This window comes from Chiloscyllium plagiosum, unplaced genomic scaffold (assembly GCF_037043375.1).
Source record: "Chiloscyllium plagiosum isolate Xiang-an unplaced genomic scaffold, Cpla_swu_hap1 HiC_scaffold_27, whole genome shotgun sequence".
NCBI classification, from domain to species: domain Eukaryota; kingdom Metazoa; phylum Chordata; class Chondrichthyes; order Orectolobiformes; family Hemiscylliidae; genus Chiloscyllium; species Chiloscyllium plagiosum.
Window position 1 is genome coordinate 75,357,830 of NW_028270165.1, and position 22,679 is coordinate 75,380,508.

The window sequence follows — 22,679 nt, forward strand, 5'->3', positions numbered from 1 at the left end:
TACTGCAGGGGACCCCGACCCCAATTACTGCAGGGGACTCCGACCCCAACCACTGCAGGGGCACTCCAACCCCAATTACTACAGGGGCACCCGACCCCAATTACTACTGGGGACCCCGACCCCAATTTCTACAGGGGACTCCGACACCAATTACTACAGGGGCACCCGACCCCAATTACTACAGGGGCACTCCGACCCCAATTACTACAGGGGCACCCGACCCCAATTACTACAGGGGACTCCGACACCAATTACTACAGGGGCACCCGACCCCAATTACTACAGGGGACTCCGACCCCAATTACTACCGGGGCACCCGACCCCAATTACTACCGGGGCACCCGACCCCAATTACGACCTGGGAGTCCGACCCCAACCACTGCAGGGGACCCCGACCCTAATTACTGCAGGGGAGTCCTACCCCAACCACTGCAGGGGACCCCGACCCCAATTACTGCAGGGGACCCCGACCCCAATTACTGCAGGGGCACCCGACCCCAATTACTACAGGGGCACCCGACCCCAATTACTACAGGGGCACTCCGACTCCAATTACTACAGGGGCACCCGACCCCAATTACTACCGGGGCACCCGACCCCAATTACTACCGGGGCACCCGACCCCAATTACTGCAGGGGACCCCGACCCCAATTACTGCAGGGGACCCCGACCCCAATTACTGCAGGGGCACCCGACCCCAATTACTACAGGGGCACCCGACCCCAATTACTACAGGGAACTCCGACCCCAACCACTACAGGGGCACTCCGACCCCAATTACTACAGGGGCACTCCGACTCCAATTACTACAGGGGCACCCGACCCCAATTACTACCGGGGCACCCGACCCCAATTACTACAGGGGCACCCGACCCCAATTATTACAGGGGCACCCGACCCCAATTACTACAGGGGCACCCGACCCCAATTACGACAGGGGCACTCCGACCCCAATTACTACCGGGGACTCCGACCCCAATTACTACAGGGGCACCTGACCCCAATTACTACCGGGCACTCCGACCCCAATTACTACAGGGGCACCCGACCCCAATTACTACCAGGGCACCCGACCCCAATTACTACCGGGCACTCCGACCCCAATTACTACAGGGGCACCCGACTCCAATTACTACCGGGCACTCCGACCCCAATTACTACAGGGGCACCCGACCCCAATTACTACAGGGGCACCCGACCCCAATTACTACCGGGGACTCCGACCCCAATTACTACCGGGGACTCCGACCCCAATTACTACAGGGGCACCCGACCCCAATTACGACCAGGGAGTCCGACCCCAACCACTGCAGGGGACCCCGACCCTAATTAGTGCAGGGGACTCCGACCCCAACCACTGCAGGGGACCCCGACCCTAATTACTGCAGGGGACCCCGACCCCGATTACTGCAGGGGACCCCGACCCCAATTACTGCAGGGGACCCCGAACCCAATTACTGCAGGGGACTCCGACCCCAATTACTGCAGGGGCACTCCAACCCCAATTACTACAGGGGCCCCCGACCCCAATTACTACAGGGGCACCCGACCCCAATTACTACAGGGGCACCCGACCCCAATTACTACAGGGGCACCCGACCCCAATTACTACAGGGGCACCCGACCCCAATTACAGCCGGGGACTCCGACCCCAATTACTACAGGGGCACCCGACCCCAATTACTACCGGGGACTCCGACCCCAATTACTACAGGGGCACCCGACCCTAATTACTACAGGGGCACCCGACCCCAATTACTACAGGGGCACCCGACCCCAATTACTACAGGGGCACCCGACCCCAATTACTACCGGGGCACCCGACCCCAATTACTACAGTGGCACCCAACCCCAATTACTACCGGGGACTCCGACCCCAATTACTACAGGGGCACCCGACCCCAACCACTGCAGGGGCACCCGACCCCAATTACTTCAGGGGCACCCGACCCCAATTACTTCAGGGGCACCCGACCCCAATTACCACAGGGGCACCCGACCCCAATTACTACCGGGGCACCCGCCCCCAATTACTACAGGGGCACCCGCCCCCAATTACTACAGGGGCACCCGCCCCCAATTACTACCGGAGCACCCGACCCAATTACTACAGGGGCACCCGACCCCAATTACTACAGGGGCACCCGACCCCAATTACTACAGGGGCACCCGCCCCCAATTACTACAGGAGCACCCGACCCTATTACTACAGGGGCACCCGACCCCAATTACTACAGGGGCACCCGCCCCCAATTACTACAGGAGCACCCGACCCAATTACTACAGGGGCACCCGACCCCAATTACTACCGGGGACTCCAACCCCAATTACTACAGGGGCACCCGACCCCAATTACTACCGGGGACTCCGACCCCAATTACTACAGGGGCACCCGACCCCAATTACTACCGGGGACTCCGACCCCAATTACTACCGGTGTACCCGACCCCAATTACTACCGGGGACTCCGACCCCAATTACGACAGGGGCACCCGACCCCAATTACTACAGGGGCACCCGACCCCAATTACTACCGGGGACTCCGACCCCAATTACTACCGGGGACTCCGACCCCAATTACTACAGGGGCACCCGACCCCAATTACGACCAGGGAGTCCGACCCCAACCACTGCAGGGGACCCCGACCCTAATTAGTGCAGGGGACTCCGACCCCAACCACTGCAGGGGACCCCGACCCTAATTACTGCAGGGGACCCCGACCCCGATTACTGCAGGGGACCCCGACCCCAATTACTGCAGGGGACCCCGAACCCAATTACTGCAGGGGACTCCGACCCCAATTACTGCAGGGGCACTCCAACCCCAATTACTACAGGGGCCCCCGACCCCAATTACTACAGGGGCATCCGACCCCAATTACTACAGGGGCACCCGACCCCAATTACTACAGGGGCACCCGACCCCAATTACTACCGGGGCACCCGACCCCAATTACCACCGGGGACTCCGACCCCAATTACAGCAGGGGACCCCGACCCTAATTATTGCAGGGGACCCCGACCCCAATTACTGCAGGGGACCCCGACCCTAATTACTGCAGGGGACCCCGACCCTAATTACTGCAGGGGACCCCGACCCTAATTACTGCAGGGGACCCCGACCCGAATTACTGCAGGGTACCCCGACCCTAATTACTGCAGGGGACACCGACCCCAATTACTACAGGGGCACCCGACCCCAATTAATACAGAGGCACCCGACCCCAATTACTACCGGGGACTCCGACCCCAATTATTACCGGTGTACCCGACCCCAATTACTACCGGGGACTCCGACCCCAATTACTACAGGGGCACCCGACCCCAATTACTACAGGGGCACCCGACCCCAATTACTACAGGGGCACCAGACCCCAATTACTACAGGGGCACCCGACCCCAATTACTACAGGGGCACCCGACCCCAATTACTACAGGGGCACCCGACCCCAATTACTACAGGGGCACCCGACCCCAATTACTACCGGGCACTCCGACCCCAATTACTACAGGGGCACCCGACCCCAATTACTACCAGGGAGTCCGACCCCAACCACTGCAGGGGACCCTGACCCTAATTGCTGCAGGGGAGTCCGACCCCAACCACTGCAGGGGACCCCGACCCTAATTACTGCAGGGGACCCCGACCCTAATTACGGCAGGGGACCCCGACCCCAATTACGGCAGGGGCCCCCGACCCCAATTACTACAGGGGACTCCGACCCCAATTACTACAGGGGCACCCGACCCCAATTACTACAGGGGCACCCGACCCCAATTACTACAGGGGACCCCGACCCCAATTACTACAGGGGCACCCGACCCCAATTACTACAGGGGCACCCGACCCCAATTACTACAGGGGCACCCGACCCCAATTACTACAGGGGCACCCGACCCCAATTACTACCGGGCACTCCGACCCCAATTACTACCGGGCACTCCGACCCCAATTACTACAGGGGCACCCGACCCCAATTACTACCGGGCACTCCGACCCCAATTACTACAGGGGCACCCGACCCCAATTACTACAGGGGTGTAACCCCAATTACTACAGGGGCACCCGACCCCAATTACTACAGGGGCACCCGACCCCAATTACTACAGGGGCACCCGACCCCAATTACTACAGGGGCACCCGACCCCAATTACTACAGGGGACTCCGACCCCAATTACTACCGGGCACTCCGACCCCAATTACTACAGGGGCACCCGAACCCAATTACTACCGGGCACTCCGACCCCAATTACTACAGGGGCACCCGACCCTAATTACTGCAGGGGACCCTGACCCCAATTAGTGCAGGGGACCCCGACCCCAATTACTGCAGGGGACCCCGACCCTAATTACTGCAGGGGACTCTGACCCCAATTACTGCAGGGGCACCCGACCCCAATTACTGCAGGGGCACCCGACCCCAATTACTACTGGGGCACCCGACCCTAATTAACACAGGGGCACCCGACCCCAATTACTACAGGGGACTCCGACCCCAATTACTACAGGGGCACCCGACCCCAATTACTACAGGGGCACCCGACCCCAATTACTACAGGGGCACCCGACCCCAATTACTACCGGGGACTCCGACCCCAATTACTACAGGGGCACCCGACCCCAACCACTGCAGGGGCACCCGACCCCAATTACTACAGGGGCACCCGACCCCAATTACTACAGGGGCACCCGACCCCAATTACTACCGGGGCACCCGACCCCAATTACTACAGGGGCACCCGACCCCAATTACTACAGGGGCCCCCGACCCCAATTACTACAGGGGCCCCCGACCCCAATTACTACAGGGGCACCCGATCCCAATTACTACCGGGGACTCCGCCCCAATTACTACAGGGGCACCCGACCCCAACCACTGCAGGGGCACCCGACCCCAATTACTACAGGGGTACCCGACCCCAATTACGACAGGGGCACCCGACCCCAATTACCACAGGGGCACCCGACCCCAATTACCACAGGGGCACCCGACCCCAATTACTACCGGGGCACCCGACCCCAATTACCACAGGGGCACCCGACCCCAATTACTACCGGGGCACCCGACCCCAATTAACACAGGGGACTCCGACCCCAATTACTACAGGGGCACCCGACCCCAATTACTACAGGGGCACCCGACCCCAATTACTACAGGGGCACTCGACCCCAATTACTACCGGGGCACCCGACCCCAATTACTACCGGGGACTCCGACCCCAATTACTACAGGGGCACCCGACCCCAACCACTGCAGGGGCACCCGACCCCAATTACTACAGGGGCACCCGACCCCAATTACTACCGGGGCACCCGACCCCAATTACTACCGGGGCACCCGACCCCAATTACTACCGGGGCCCCCGACCCCAATTACTACAGTGGCACCCGATCCCAATTACTACCGGGGACTCCGCCCCAATTACTACAGGGGCACCCGACCCCAACCACTGCAGGGGCACCCGACCCCAATTACTACAGGGGCACCCGACCCCAATTACTACAGGGGCACCCGACCCCAATTACCACAGGGGCACCCGACCCCAATTACCACAGGGGCACCCGACCCCAATTACTACCGGGGCACCCGCCCCCAATTACTACAGGGGCACCCGCCCCCAATTACTACAGGAGCACCCGACCCAATTACTACAGGGGCACCCGACCCCAATTACTACCGGGGCACCCGACCCCAATTACTACCGGGGCACCCGACCCCAATTACTACCGGGGCCCCCGACCCCAATTACTACAGTGGCACCCGATCCCAATTACTACCGGGGACTCCGACCCCAATTACTACGGGGCACCCGACCCCAATTACTACAGGGGCACCCGACCCCAATTACTACCGGGGACTCCAACCCCAATTACTACAGGGGCACCCGACCCCAATTACTACCGGGGACTCCAACCCCAATTACTACAGGGGCACCCGACCCCAATTACTACAGGGGACTCCGACCCCAATTACTACAGGGGCACCCGACCCCAATTACTACAGGGGCACCCGACCCCAATTACTACAGGGGCACCCGACCCCAATTACTACAGGGGCACCCGACCCCAATTACTACCGGGGACTCCAACCCCAATTACTACAGGGGCACCCGACCCCAATTACTACCGGGGACTCCGACCCCAATTACTACAGGGGCACCCGACCCCAATTACTACCGGGGACTCCGACCCCAATTATTACCGGTGTAGCCGACCCCAATTACGACCGGGACTCCGACCCCAATTACTACAGGGGCACCCGACCCCAATTACTACAGGGGCACCCGACCCCAATTACTACCGGGGACTCCGACCCCAATTACTACAGGGGCACCCGACCCCAATTACTACCAGGGAGTCCGACCCCAACCACTGCAGGGGACCCCGACCCTAATTACTGCAGGGGAATCCGACCCCAACCACTGCAGGGGACCCCGACCCTAATTACTGCAGGGGAATCCGACCCCAACCACTGCAGGGGACCCCGACCCTAATTACTGCAGGGGACTCCGACCCCAACCACTGCAGGGGCACTCCAACCCCAATTACTACAGGGGCACCCGACCCCAATTACTACAGGGGCACCCGACCCCAATTACTACAGGGGACTCCGACCCCAATTACTACAGGGGCACCCGACCCCAATTACTACAGGGGACTCCGACCCCAATTACTACAGGGGCACCCGCCCCCAATTACTACAGGGGACTCCGACACCAATTACTACAGGGGCACCCGACCCCAATTACTACAGGGGCACCCGACCCCAATTACTACAGGGGACTCCGACCCCAATTACTACCGGGGCACCCGACCCCAATTACTACCGGGGCACCCGACCCCAATTACTACCTGGGAGTACGACCCCAACCACTGCAGGGGACCCCGACCCTAATTACTGCAGGGGAGTCCTACCCCAACCACTGCCGGGGACCCCGACCCTTATTACTGCAGGGGACCCCGACCCTAATTACTGCAGGGGAGTCCTACCCCAACCACTGCCGGGGACCCCGACCCTTATTACTGCAGGGGACCCCGACCCTAAATACTGCAGGGGACCCCGACCCCAATTACTGCAGGGGCACCCAACCCCAATTACTGCAGGGGCACCCGACCCCAATTACTACAGGGGCACCCGACCCCAATTACTACAGGGGCACTCCGACTCCAATTACTACAGGGGCACCCGACCCCAATTACTACCGGGGCACCCGACCCCAATTCCTGCAGGGGACCCCGACCCCAATTACTGCAGGGGACCCCGACCCCAATTACTGCAGGGGCACCCGACCCCAATTACCACAGGGGCACCCGACCCCAATTACTACAGGGGACTCCGACCCCAATTACTACAGGGGCACTCCGACTCCAATTACTACAGGGGCACCCGACCCCAATTACTACCGGGGCACCCGACCCCAATTACTACCGGGGCACCCGACCCCAATTACTACAGGGGCACCCGACCCCAATTACTACAGGGGCACCCGACCCCAATTACTACAGGGGCACCCGACCCCAATTACTACAGGGGCACTCCGACCCCAATTACTACCGGGGACTCCGACCCCAATTACTACAGGGGCACCCGACCCCAATTACTACCGGGCACTCCGACCCCAATTACTACAGGGGCACCCGACCCCAATTACTACAGGGGCACCCGACCCCAATTACTACCGGGCACTCCGACCCCAATTACTACAGGGGCACCCGACCCCAATTACTACCGGGCACTCCGACCCCAATTACTACAGGGGCACCCGACCCCAATTACTACCAGGGAGTCCGACCCCAACCACTGCAGGGGACCCTGACCCTAATTACTGCAGGGGAGTCCGACCCCAACCACTGCAGGGGACCCCGACCCCAATTACTGCAGGGGACCCCGACACTAATTACTGCAGGGGACCCCGACCCTAATTACTGCAGGGGACCCCGACCCCAATTACTGCAGGGGACCCCGACCCCAATTACTGCAGGGGACCCTGACCCCAATTAGTGCAGGGGACCCCGACCCCAATTACTGCAGGGGACCCCGACCCCAATTACTGCAGGGGACTCCGACCCCAACCACTGCAGGGGCACTCCAACCACAAATACTACAGGGGCACCCGACCCCAATTACTACAGGGGCACCCGACCCCAATTACTACAGGGGCACCCGACCCCAATTACTACAGGGGCACCCGACCCCAATTACTACAGGGGCACCCGACCCCAATTACAGCCGGGGACTCCGACCCCAATTACTACAGGGGCACCCGACCCCAATTACTAGCGGGGACTCCGACCCCAATTACTACAGGGGCACCCGACCCTAATTACTACAGGGGCACCCGACCCCAATTACTACAGGGGACTCCGACCCCAATTACTACAGGGGCACCCGACCCCAATTACTACAGGGGCACCCGACCCCAATTACTACAGGGGCACCCGACCCCAATTACTACAGGGGCACCCGACCCCAATTACTACCGGGGCACCCGACCCCAATTACTACAGTGGCACCCAACCCCAATTACTACCGGGGACTCCGACCCCAATTACTACAGGGGCACCCGACCCCAACCACTGCAGGGGCACCCGACCCCAATTACTTCAGGGGCACCCGACCCCAATTACCACAGGGGCACCCGACCCCAATTACTACAGGGGCACCCGCCCCCAATTACTACAGGGGCACCCGCCCCCAATTACTACAGGGGCACCCGCCCCCAATTACTACAGGAGCACCCGACCCAATTACTACAGGGGCACCCGACCCCAATTACTACAGGGGCACCCGACCCCAATTACTACAGGGGCACCCGACCCCAATTACTACAGGGGCACCCGCCCCCAATTACTACAGGAGCACCCGACCCAATTACTACAGGGGCACCCGACCCCAATTACTACAGGGGCACCCGCCCCCAATTACTACAGGAGCACCCGACCCAATTACTACAGGGGCACCCGACCCCAATTACTACCGGGGACTCCAACCCCAATTACTACAGGGGCACCCGACCCCAATTACTACCGGGGACCCCGACCCCAATTACTACAGGGGCACCCGACCCCAATTACTACCGGGGACTCCGACCCCAATTACTACCGGTGTACCCGACCCCAATTACTACCGGGGACTCCGACCCCAATTACTACAGGGGCACCCGACCCCAATTACTACAGGGGCACCCGACCCCAATTACTACCGGGGACTCCGACCCCAATTACTACAGGGGCACCCGACCCCAATTACTACCAGGGAGTCCGACCCCAACCACTGCAGGGGACCCCGACCCTAATTACTGCAGGGGACTCCGACCCCAACCACTGCAGGGGACCCTGACCCCAATTACTGCAGGGGACCCCGACCCCAATTACTGCAGGGGACCCCGAACCCAATTACTGCAGGGGACCCCGAACCCAATTACTGCAGGGGACCCCGAACCCAATTACTGCAGGGGACTCCGACCCCAATTACTACAGGGGCACTCCAACCCCAATTACTACAGGGGCCCCCGACCCCAATTACTACAGGGGCATCCGACCCCAATTACTACAGGGGCACCCGACCCCAATTACTACAGGGGCACCCGACCCCAATTACTACAGGGGCCCCCGACCCCAATTACTACCGGGGCACCCGACCCCAATTACCACCGGGGACTCCGACCCCAATTACTGCAGGGGACCCCGACCCTAATTACTGCAGGGGACCCCGACCCCAATTACTGCAGGGGACCCCGACCCTAATTACTGCAGGGGACCCCGACCCTAATTACTGCAGGGGACCCCGACCCTAATTACTGCAGGGGACCCCGACCCTAATTACTGCAGGGTACCCCGACCCTAATTACTGCAGGGGACACCGACCCCAATTGCTGCAGGGGACCCCGACACCAATTACTACAGGGGCACCCGACCCCAATTACTACAGGGGCACCCGACCCCAATTACTACAGGGGCACCCGACCCCAATTACGATCGGGGCACCCGACCCCAATTACTACAGGGGCACCCGCCCCCAATTACTACAGGGGCACCCGCCCCCAATTACTACAGGAGCACCCGACCCAATTACTACAGGGGCACCCGACCCCAATTACTACAGGGGCACCCGACCCCAATTACTACAGGGGCACCCGACCCCAATTACTACAGGGGCACCCGCCCCGAATTACTACAGGAGCACCCGACCCAATTACTACAGGGGCACCCGACCCCAATTACTACAGGGGCACCCGCCCCCAATTACTACAGGAGCACCCGACCCAATTACTACAGGGGCACCCGACCCCAATTACTACCGGGGACTCCAACCCCAATTACTACAGGGGCACCCGACCCCAATTACTACCGGGGACCCCGACCCCAATTACTACAGGGGCACCCGACCCCAATTACTACCGGGGACTCCGACCCCAATTACTACCGGTGTACCCGACCCCAATTACTACCGGGGACTCCGACCCCAATTACTACAGGGGCACCCGACCCCAATTACTACAGGGGCACCCGACCCCAATTACTACCGGGGACTCCGACCCCAATTACTACAGGGGCACCCGACCCCAATTACTACCAGGGAGTCCGACCCCAACCACTGCAGGGGACCCCGACCCTAATTACTGCAGGGGACTCCGACCCCAACCACTGCAGGGGACCCTGACCCCAATTACTGCAGGGAACCCCGACCCCAATTACTGCAGGGGACCCCAAACCCAATTACTGCAGGGGACCCCGAACCCAATTACTGCAGGGGACTCCGACCCCAATTACTACAGGGGCACTCCAACCCCAATTACTACAGGGGCCCCCGACCCCAATTACTACAGGGGCCCCCGACCCCAATTACTACAGGGGCACCCGACCCCAATTACTACAGGGGCCGCCGACCCCAATTACTACAGGGGCATCCGACCCCAATTACTACAGGGGCACCCGACCCCAATTACTACAGGGGCACCCGACCCCAATTACTACAGGGGCCCCCGACCCCAATTACTACCGGGGCACCCGACCCCAATTACTACCGGGGACTCCGACCCCAATTACTGCAGGGGACCCCGACCCTAATTACTGCAGGGGACCCCGACCCCAATTACTGCAGGGGACCCCGACCCTAATTACTGCAGGGGACCCCGACCCTAATTACTGCAGGGGACCCCGACCCTAATTACTGCAGGGGACCCCGACCCTAATTACTGCAGGGGACACCGACCCCAATTGCTGCAGGGGACCCCGACACCAATTACTACAGGGGCACCCGACCCCAATTACTACAGGGGCACCCGACCCCAATTACGATCGGGGCACCCGACCCCAATTACTACAGGGGCACCCGACCCCAATTACTACCGGGGTACCCGACCCCAATTACTACAGGGGCACCCGACCCCAATTACTACAGGGGCACCCGACCCCAATTACTACAGGGGCACCCGACCCCAATTACTACCGGGCACTCCGACCCCAATTACTACAGGGGCACCCGACCCCAATTACTACCAGGGAGTCCGACCCCAACCACTGCAGGGGACCCTGACCCTAATTGCTGCAGGGGAGTCCGACCCCAACCACTGCAGGGGACCCCGACCCTAATTACTGCAGGGGACCCCGACCCTAATTACGGCAGGGGACCCCGACCCCAATTACTACAGGGGCACCCGACCCCAATTACTACCGGGGCACCCGACCCCAATTACTCCAGGGCACTCCGACCCCAATTACTACAGGGGCACTCCGACCCCAATTACTACAGGGGCACCCGACCCCAATTACTACAGGGCACTCCGACCCCAATTACTACAGGGGCACCCGACCCCAATTACTACAGGGCACTCCGACCCCAATTACTACAGGGGACTCCGACCCCAATTACTGCAGGGGACCCTGACCCCAATTACTACAGGGGCACCCGACCCCAATTACTACAGGGGCACCCGACCCCAATTACTACAGGGGCACCCGACCCCAATTACTACAGGGGCACCCGACCCCAATTACTACCGGGCACTCCGACCCCAATTACTACAGGGGCACCCGACCCCAATTACTACCGGGCACTCCGACCCCAATTACTACAGGGGCACCCGACCCCAATTACTACAGGGGCACCCGACCCCAATTACTACCGGGCACTCCGACCCCAATTACTACAGGGGCACCCGACCCCAATTACTACAGGGGCACCCGACCCCAATTACTACCGGGCACTCCGACCCCAATTACTACAGGGGACACTGACCCCAATTACTACAGGGGACACCGACCCCACAGAACACAGGGGCACCCAACCCCAATTACTATAGGGGGCTCCAACCCCAATTACTACAGGGGCTTAACCCCAATTACTACAGGGGACTCCGACCCCACAGAACACAGAGGTTCCAACCCCAATTACTGCAGAGGCGGCCCCAATCTCCGCGGGGGACTCCGGCCCCAATCACCGCGGGGGACTCCGGCCCCAATCACCGCGGGGGACTCCGGGCCCCAATCACCGCGGGGGACTCCGGGCCCCAATCACCGCGGGGGACTCCGGCCCCAATCACCGCGGAGGTCTCCGGGCCCAATCACCGCGGGGGACTCCGGGCCCCAATCACCGCGGGGGACTCTGGGCCCCAATCACCGCGGGGGACTCCGGGCCCCAATCACCGCGGGGGACTCCGGGCCCCAATCACCGCGGGGGACTCCGGGCCCCAATCACCGCGGGGGACTCCGGGCCCCAATCACCGCGGGGGACTCCGGGCCCCAATCACCGCGGGGGACTCCGGGCCCCAATCACCGCGGGGGACTCCGGGCCCCAATCACCGCGGGGGACTCCGGGCCCCAATCACCGCGGGGGACTCCGGGCCCCAATCACCGCGGGGGACTCCGGGCCCCAATCACCGCGGGGGACTCCGGGCCCCAATCACCGCGGGGGACTCCGGGCCCCAATCACCGCGGGGGACTCCGGGCCCCAATCACCGCGGGGGTCTCCAACCGCACACGATTCTGTTTTTAGTACCTATTTAAATCATCTCATTTCGGGTTCCGTCAGGGTACCGTGAGAGTGAAATGGGGGGAAGCAGCACACAGAGATGCAGACCGAGAGCAATCAAGGTACAACCTTACCTCGTGGGCCCATTGGTCACGAGTCCGACCCTGAGTTGGAGCTCCTCCTTTCCAGTTTCACTCAAACATAGCCCTTGTTGGAACCCTGCTCGCAGCACTAGATTGTTAAAGTACAGATTTGAGACGGCCCAGGGAATCCCTTGTGGACTCAACCTGTAAGCCTCTCTTGGTCCGTCCCGGACATTCAACTCTTTGGTAGTCTGGAATAAAAAACCTCTTACAGACAGTTTAGTTGAATTTTATTCATCCCCTTTATTTACCAACAGCATCACTGTTACAACATAACACTAAACTAACTAAGTTCTAATAACCCGGGATATTGCTTTACAAGAGCCCTCGCAGGCTACCCTACTGTACTGTCACAAACAGGCTTCCTTAATACAAAAGGTTTCCAATAACATTGCATGTTCTCAACTGGACAGATAACAGTGAAAGACAATAATTTGTAAGGGAGAGAAATTACTTGATACTGAGTTTCGTTTTGAGGTCAGAATGAAACACTGTTATTAAATTCACAAGGGAGCAGCCGTGAATGTTTCACTCGGTGTCCTGTTTACACAGATCCACTGATGTTAAGGCAAGTGTTCTTAATTGCCTTCCTGTTATCACTTGGTGAGAACAGATGTCCCTATCTTCTGCATAACATGGGTACCCCCTTTTTCTCGTGGCCCATCCCTCCCTGCCTGTCTATTTTCTAGCATGCAGCAAATGTGTTCTATCATTCAACATTACATTTTACTCTAAGTGTTTAAGGACAAGTTTTAAGACTACAGTCTGTCTCATTAACAAAGCCCCGCAAAATTGCAACCAAGACTCCATCTCGACTGATTTCTGGTAACAGAGACTTGCTGGGATGTTCCTTACGGATTTGACGAATGTGTAAGTTGAGGATCTGTTGGCTGAGTGAATAATTCGCCTCTCTTACAAAGACAGGGCAACAACTGTCAGCTCTAACGTCTCCGGCTGGAAAGGGCCCACCTGTCAGTTTACTGTTCTGACCCTTTCAAAGAATGCCAAAGCACAGAAACAGACTCTTGGGCCCTCCAAGCCTGGACTGCCACATTTTGCCCTTGCGACTGTCTTCACTTACAGGATCAGTGTCCCTCAAATCCCTTCCGATTCATGGATTCCTACAGGTGCTTCCTGAATGTTGCTATTATGTCTACTCCCACCCACCTCCTCTGGCAGCGCGTTCCAGGTGCTCACCACCCTTTGTATGAGAAAAGCTGCCTCACACGTCTCTTTTAAACCCGCCCCAGAACCTTGAACCAGTATCCCCAAGTAAGTGACCCCTCCACGCTGGGGCAAACAGCCTCACACTTTCCACTCGATACATGCCATTCATGATCACATCAACTTCTGCCCCTCGACCTCCTGTGTTCTAGTGAAAACAAATCCTGTCTATCCAGTTAAAAATCACACAACACCAGGTTATAGTCCAACAGGGTTTAAATGGAAACACACTAGCTTTCGGAGCGACGGTCCTTCATCAGCAGAACTCCGAAAGCTAGTGCTTCCAATTAAACCTGTTGGTGTTGTGTGATTTTTAACTTTGCACACCCCAGTCCAACACTGGTGTCTCCAAATTCAGTCTACCCAAGGTGATCAATCCCTCAAGGTGTTTCTAACAGAATTTCACCCATTCACATGTCACGTTCAAAAAATACATTACAATTCCCAAGCTAAAAATAGTCTTTCTAAAACTCATAAAATGAGATAGTCACCACGCCTTGCCATGAATTAGAGTTACAGCTGATCTCTTTGTGACATACAGGATTCTTAAGGGGCTCGATAGGGAAAATACTGGGAGGACATTTCCCCTCAAGAGAGAGCCGAGGACCAGAGAACACAGAGTCAGAATAAAGGGGGAGCCAAGTTACAACGAGAGGTGAGGTGAATTTCTTCTCTCTGGGAAGTTTTGGAACTACTTGCCACAGAGAGGTGGAGAGGGTAGAGTCATAGTCGCTGTACAGCATGGAAACAGAGCTTTCTGTCCAACTCGTCCACGCTGACCTAGATATCCTAACCAAATCTAGACCCATTTGCCAGCACTTGGCCTATATCCCTCCAAACCCTTCCTATTCATGTCCCCATCCAGATGCCTTTTAAATGCTGTAATTGCCTCCGCCACGTCCTCTGGCAGCTCATTCCATATAAGCACCACCCTCAGCGTGAAAAAGTTAGCCCGTAGATCTTTTTTAAATTTTTCCCCTCTCACCCTAAACCTATGCCCTGTAGTGCTGCCTCAGCATTGACTAAAGAGGCTGACAAGTGAATCCAGAAAGAAATATAGTCACTCGCACACAAGGGAATACACGAACAATACCACGTCAACACAGCTATCCTGAAGCCTTGAGGGAAGTCTCATAACACAGCAATACCAAAGCCACACAAAGGGCAGGTCAGATGGAGAGGCACCGCCAAGGACCTCGCTCCCAGGACGGGAACAATGGAAACACCTTACTGTTTCAAAAGAGACATTCTCACCGACCTGCAAAGAGAGCTGGAATCTCCTGAGCCCATTGCTACTGTGAGGATGTTGCATTGTATCGAGAATAGGACATTCATTCCATAACTGTTTTTCAATTATCATCATTGTAACTGGATTACTCCATTTCCAAATATATTGTGTCATTCTCCATTTTAATTAAACCTCATTGTACAAGATCCCTATAAAACCTGGGCCCCATCCTCAGCTCAGGGAAGAGAATTCTCCGCCACCTCTCGGTGCTGTTTCAGCCTGGTCAATTTCTCTTCCACGATATCTCTCTACTAATAAACTGTTTGTCAAAATCACTTCAAACTGTGCTTTGTGATCTCTAATTTATTGGGCTAATTTCTCCGACACTAATACATACCAAATTAAACTAAAATGTTATTGACTGGTCTATGTCTGATAGTTGAATTCTCCCCTTTTGGAGATAGAACATAGAACATAGCACAGTACAGCACAGAACAGGCCCTTCAGCCCACGATGTTGTGCCGACCACTGATCCTCATGTATGCACCCTCAAATTTCTGTGACCATATGCATGTCCAGTAGACTCTTAAATCTCCCCAATGACCCTGCCTCCACAACTGCTGCTGGCAATGCATTCCATGCTCTCACAACTCTCTGGGTAAAGAACCCGCCTCTGACATCCCCTCTATACTTTCCTCCAACCAGCTTAAAACTATGACCCCTCGTGTTAGTCATTTCGGCCCTGGGAAATAGTCTCTGGCTATCGACTCTATTGTACACCTCAATTAGGTCCCTTCTCCTCTTTCTTTTCTCCAATGAAAAAAGTCCGAGCTCAGTCAACCTCTCCTTATAAGATAAGCCCTCCAGTCCAGGCAGCATCCTGGTAAACCTCCTCTGAACCCTCTCCAAAGCATCCACATCTTTCCTATAATAGGGCGACCAGAACTGGACGCAGTATTCCAAGTGCTGTCTAATAGGGGTTGAAGCCCCGAAGGACCGGATATGCAGAATGACATTGATCTATCTCTGTCCTATAACCAATACCATCCTATTAAACATTAGCCACCTTGAGGAAACTACCCCTTTAATTGTGAACATCAGGATGCTGGCAGGTGGGACTAGATTGGGTTGGGATATCTGGTCGGCATGGACGGGTTGGACCGAAGGGTCTGTTTTCATGCTGTACATATCTATGACTAGAACTATGCATACATTAGAATATAGAAGACCAGAAATCAATTTATTTAGGGAACTGTAAATAATCGGAATGACATTGAACTTTTCTCTGCCCTACACCCATAAATGTTAGCCATCTTCTGAGGAAACCAGCTCTTTAATGGTGAGCATCAGGAGACATTTCTGATGAAGGGCTTATGCCGGAAATTCTGGATTAGTGGTGCTGGAAGAGCACAGCAGTTCAGGCAGCATCCAAGGAGCAGTAAAATCGATGTTTCGGGCAAAAGCCCTTCATCAGGAATACAGGCAGAGTGCCTGAAGGGTGGAGAGATAAATGAGAGGAGGGTGGGGGTGGGGAGAAAGTAACATAGAGTACAATAGGTGAGTGGGGATGGGGATGAAGGTGATAGGTCAGGGAGGAGGGTGGGGGAAGGTAGCAATGAGTACAATGGGTGGATGGAGGTGGGATGAAGGTGATATGTTGAGAGGAGGGTGGAGTGGATAGGTGGAAAAGAAGATAGGCAGGTAGGACAAGTCATGGGGACAGTGCTGAGCTCGAAGTTTGGAACTGGGGTGAGGTGGGGGAAGGGGAAATGAGGAAACTGTTGAAGTCCACATTGATGCCCTGGGGTTGAAGTGTTCCGAGGCGGAAGATGAGGCGTTCTTCCTCCAGGCGTCTGGTGGTGAGGGAGCGGCGGTGAAGGAGGCCCAGGACCTTCATGTCCTCGGCAGAGTGGGAGGGGGAGTTGAAATGTTGGGCCACAGGGCGGTGTGGTTGATTGGTGCGGGTGGCCCGGAGATGTTCCCTAAAGCGCTCTGCTAGGAGGCATCCAGTCTCCCCAATGTAGAGGAGACTGCATCGGGAGCAACGGATACGATAAATGATATTGGCGGATGTGCAGGTAAAACTTTGATGGATGTGGAAGGCTCCTTTAGGGCCTTGGATGGAGGTGAGGGAAGAGGTGTGGGCGCAGGTTTTACAGTTCCTGCGGTGGCAGGGGAAGGTGCCAGGATGGGAGGGTGGGTTGTAGGGGGGCGTGGACCTGACCAGGTAGTCACGGAGGGAACGGTCTTTGCGGAAGGCGGAAAGGGATGGGGAGGGAACTATATCCCTGGTGGTGGGGTCTTTTTGGAGGTGGCGGAAATGTCGGCGGATGATTTGGTTTATGCTGAGGTTTGTAGGGTAGAAGGTGAGCACCAGGGCGTTCTGTCCTCGTTACGGTTGGAGGGGTGGGGTCTGAGGGCGGAGGTGCGGGATGTGGATGAGATGCGTTGGAGGGCATCTTTAACCACGTGGGAAGGGAAATTGCGGTCTCTAAAGGAGGAGGCCATCTGGTGTGTTCTGTGGTGGAACTGGTCCTCCTGGGAGCAGATACGGCAGAGGCTGAGGAATTGGGAATACGGGATGGCATTTTTGCAAGAGGTAGGGTGGGAAGAGGTGTAATCCAGGTAGCTGTGGGAGTCGGTGGGTTTGTAAAAAATGTCAGTGTCAAGTCGGTCGTCATTAATGGAGATGGAGAGGTCCAGGAAGGGGAGGGAGGTGTCAGAGATGGTCCAGGTAAATTTAAGGTCAGGGTGGAATGTGTTGGTGAAGTTGATGAATTGCTCAACCTCCTCGCGGGAGCACGAGGTGGCGCCAATGCAGTCATCAATGTAGCAGAGGAAGAGGTGGGGAGTGGTGCCGGTGTAATTACGGAAGATCAACTGCTCTACGTAGCCAACAAAGAGACAGGCATTGCTGGGGCCCATACGTGCGCCCATGGCTACCCCTTTGGTCTGGAGGAAGTGGGAGGATTCAAAGGAGAAATTGTTAAGGGCGAGGACCAGTTCGGCCAAACGAATGAGTGTGTCGGTGGAAGGGTACTGTCGTCTGGAGAGGAAAAAATGGAGGCCGTGGAGGCCCTGGTCATGGCGGATGGAGGTGTAGAGTGATTGGATATCCATGGTGAAGATGAGGTGTTGGGGGCCAGGGAAACGGAAGTCTTGGAGGAGGTGGAGGGTGTGGGTGGTGTCTCGAACGTATGTGGGGAGTTCCTGGACTAGGGGGGATAGGACAGTGTCAAGGTAGGTAGAGATGAGTTCAGTGGGGCAGGAGCATGCTGAGACAATGTCGACTCTCCAGCCCCTCGGATGCTGCCTGACCTACTGTGCTTTTCCAGCGCCACGTTTTTCGACTCGAACATAAGGAAACAGGCCATCCTTTGATCCAGACCAACTAAACGTATCAAACTGAGGGAGCAAAGGATGTCAAATCTATTGCGAGAGAGAGACCTGGATTATCTTTCTTACAGAGTCTGTCCCCTCCTTGGATTCACTTCCTTTCCCTTCAGCGCCTGCAACTCAACAGTTTCAACCCAAGATGAGAAAAGAAATACAAAAGGGGGGAGGGGGTAAGAAAACAAAACAGTGCTGTTCTCACAGATGTTGGACAGAGGAAGTAAGTTGCAGTCTGGGGTGAAGCTCAATCTTCATTCAGAGAGAGAGAGGAGCAGCAGCAACAGCTCATGGTCCAACTTCCGCATTCAGACAATGGGGGGGGGGGCTCTGATTGGCAGGAGGACCAAACAACCTTCCGGTCCTCCAGGGCGTCCCATTGGTCAATCTCCGCCTGGGGGACCCTTTGACCGCAACCCATTGTTCACGTCACAGCGCGGATAGTCCAATGTGCTTCAGAGTGAAATTCCCTCCCTCCCTCTGGGCAACATCTGGGAGCAAGGCAATGTCTCCCCCTTTGCATTCCTCATCCTGGGAGGGAGAGACAGGGAAAAGCTGTTCACTTGTAGCAACCGGAATGAATCCAGCGAGGAAGCAGGCTCTGCAAGGCTTGGCCCAGGTATGTGTATTGCTTAAAGACATTGACATGTTTTTAGATCTCTGCACTTGACATTTTTTTCTCTTGGCTAAAAGATGGCCTCTCTCATTTCGTTCACAACTATAAAGGGGACGGTTTTTTTCAGGTGAAAACCTTGTGAGCAGTTAATTATTATCATAATATAAGCACAATATATTAATCAATTTAATTAAGATATGTTATAAGTTCCTTATTCGTTGAAGTTTCTTTACAGTTGAATCCAGCCTTGTAAAACAAGACCATAGTCATTTATTTGCAATGATGCAGCTGATGTGTAGTGAAGGTGAAGTCCCAATGTGCTGCTGTCTCATTAGACAGAGATGACTGTTGGTGCTTTAACCTGAGGGTCAGTATGCGGCGTTGCAAACTAGCCATCCAGCCAATTCAGCTAACCAACTCTGTTGCTGTAGTGCAGCAGTAATAGTCACAGTAGGAGTCTATTTAGTAATTAGTCCACACTGGCTCTTACCCCAATAAACATTCTGCTGCACCCCCAAAATCCCCATAATTCTGTAAGTTTATTTTCTCCAGCTGCCTGTACAATTTTGTTTTGACATCGTTGATTGTATGTGTGCTCTCACCCATGTGGAGGGAGTTCCACTAACTGTACATCTGGCCTGAATCTCTAATGAACTAGTAATGTACTGTTTATAACGTTGATCAGTCGTCGTTAGTTGGCTGGATGGCTAGTTTGGAATGCAGAGTGATGCCAACTATTATCACAGCAGCTGAGGTTACTATGAACGACTCTGCTTATCAACCTCTCCCCTCAATCTAAGGTGTGGTGACCCTTAGATTAAATCAGCACCAGTCATTCGAGTCAGACAGCACAGAAACAGACCTTTCAGTCCAACCAGTCCATGCTGAACATAACCCCAAACTAAACTAGTCCCACCTGCCTGCTCCAGGCCCATATCCCTCGAAATCTTTCCTGATCATGTACGTATCCAAATGTCTTTTCAGCGTTGTATACACCTGCATCCACCACTTCCTCTGGAAGTTCATTCCATACACAAACCACCCTCTGTGTAAAAAAAAAAACAAATTGCCCCTCATGTCTTTTATTTTAAATCTCTCTCCTCTCTCTTTAAAAATGTGCCCCCTAGTCTTGAAATCCCTCATCCTAGGGAAAAGACAACTAACATTACCCTATCTATACCTCTCATGATTTTATAAACCTCTATAAAGTCGCTTCTCAACCTCCTGCACTCCAGTGAAAAGAAGTCCCAACCTCTGGTCTGACGAGACTATGGCGACTTTAATCGGTTTTATTTAGTCCAGTAATTGTAAATAAATACTTTTTTGTCTTAGTAATCAGAATGAAGACTTTCAGATCGAGTCCTGGTGAGCATTAATTCGGCATTTTCAGGCGGATTAGTTACAGAAGGGAAAGAATAGAGGGAGACTGCGTGGGATGGAGATCTACAACGTTATGTAAACAAGAGATGAGAAAAATGTTCCACAGAAACTGGAAATGTCTGTTCTGAATTTCTGTCATGGACTGACCGTGATTTTGCAAACTCCCTTTCACAGAATTTGCAAACAGAATTCTCGAGCCAGTTTAAAAGTCTGACCGCGTCTTGATTCACCAGGGCTGGGGCTGAATTACGGGGAGGTATTTGTCTCTGTTCGGCCGAATCCATGAATCCACGCAGAAGTGGGAAGGACGAGGAGGGATTCCAGATCCCGCATCAGCACGTCCCCACGGGGGAGAGGCCGTTCACCTGCTCCGAGTGCGGGAAGGGCTTTCTTCAGTCATCCGACCTGTGGAACCACCAGCGGGTCCACACGGGGGAGAGGCCGTTCACCTGCTCCGAGTGCGGGAAAGGGTACACTCGGTCATCCTACCTGAGGAATCACCAGCGGGTCCACACCGGGGAGAGGCCGTTCACCTGCTCCGAGTGCGGCAAGGGCTTCAATCACTCGTCCCACCTCTGGGACCACCAGCGAGTCCACACTGGGGAGAGGCCGTTCACCTGCTCAGAGTGCGGGAAGAGCTTCATCCAGGCCTCTCACCTGCTGACCCACAAGCGGGTCCACACCGGGGAGCGGCCGTTCACCTGCTCGGTGTGCGGCAAGGGCTTCCTGCAGTCCTGTCACCTGGTGGCGCACCAGGGCGCCCACACCGGGGAGAGGCCGTTCTCCTGCCTGCGGTGCGGGAAGCGGTTCACCCATTCGTCCAGCCTGCTGAGGCACCAGCGGGTTCACAAGTGAGGGCAGGCGGCTGTGAATCAGGCCCCGGTCTCCGTTCTCACAGCGGGGGAGCATGCTGGCGTTACCGGCTGCTGGACTGGCCGCTCTCAGTGACGCTGTCTGCGCCTTTTACTTCTTGTGGCTCGTTGGCGGCAGGGTGTGTGTGTGGGGGTGGGGGGGGAGACGCTGGCTAGGCTGGCATTCACTGCCCATCCCTCGTTGCCCAAAGGGCACTCAAGGCTCTTTGAGTCACACAGTTTCCTAAAAGGCACCATGGCGGGGCGGCAGTTCAGGGGTTAGCACGGCTGCCTCAAGGGCGCCAGGGACCCGGGTTCGACTCCAGCCATGGGGCGACTGCCTGTGTGGCATTCACACATTCTCCCCGTGTCTGTGTGGGTTTCCTCCGGGTGCTCCAGTTTCCTCCCACAATCCAAAGATGTGCAGGTTCGGGTGGATTAACCATGCTAAATTACCCATAGTGCCCAGGGATGTGCAGGTTAGGGTGGATTGGCCATGCTAAATTACCCATAGTGCCCAGGGATGTGCAGGTTAGGGTGGATTGGCCGTGCTAAATTACCCATAGTGCCCAGGGATGTGCAGGTTAGGGTGGATTGGCCGTGCTAAATTACCCATAGTGCCCAGGGATGTGTAGGGTAAGGTGCATTAGTCGGGGGGTAATGTAGGGGAATGGATCTGGGTGGGTTCAGTGTGGACTTGTTGAGCCGAAGGGCCTGTTTCCGCACTGTTCGGACAAAATGTAGGGAATCAATTAGTGAACCAGATGAGCTTTTCCGATGATGGATTCACGCTCATCATTAGACTCTTCAATCCAGATACTTATTCAGTTCAGATTCTACCATCTGCCTGTGGCTGGATTCGAACCCAGGT

General features: G+C 56.0%; 2 protein-coding genes across 7 annotated transcripts in view; one reads left to right on the forward strand and one right to left on the reverse strand.

Annotated features, from left to right (window-relative positions):
* Window positions 1–19,265, reverse strand: part of LOC148144593 (uncharacterized) — a 233,819-nt gene extending 214,554 nt beyond the window's left edge. For 3 of the 6 annotated variants that reach the window (XR_015751526.1, XR_015751527.1, XM_087974939.1), the window contains exon 1: window positions 19,167–19,265. The gene's annotated coding sequence lies outside the window, so the exon portion shown is untranslated. The other 3 variants (XM_087974941.1, XM_087974940.1, XM_087974942.1) reach the window with 3 other exon arrangements.
* A 158-nt stretch (window positions 19,266–19,423) lies between these two features.
* On the forward strand, window positions 19,424–21,954 carry LOC122547080 (uncharacterized). Its single transcript, XM_043685661.2, has 2 exons — window positions 19,424–19,580; window positions 20,910–21,954. Exon 2 carries the CDS (start codon window positions 21,240–21,242, stop codon window positions 21,810–21,812), a length of 573 nt encoding a protein of 190 aa, XP_043541596.2. The 5' UTR covers window positions 19,424–19,580; window positions 20,910–21,239; the 3' UTR covers window positions 21,813–21,954.
* Window positions 21,955–22,679: the final 725 nt, after the last annotated feature.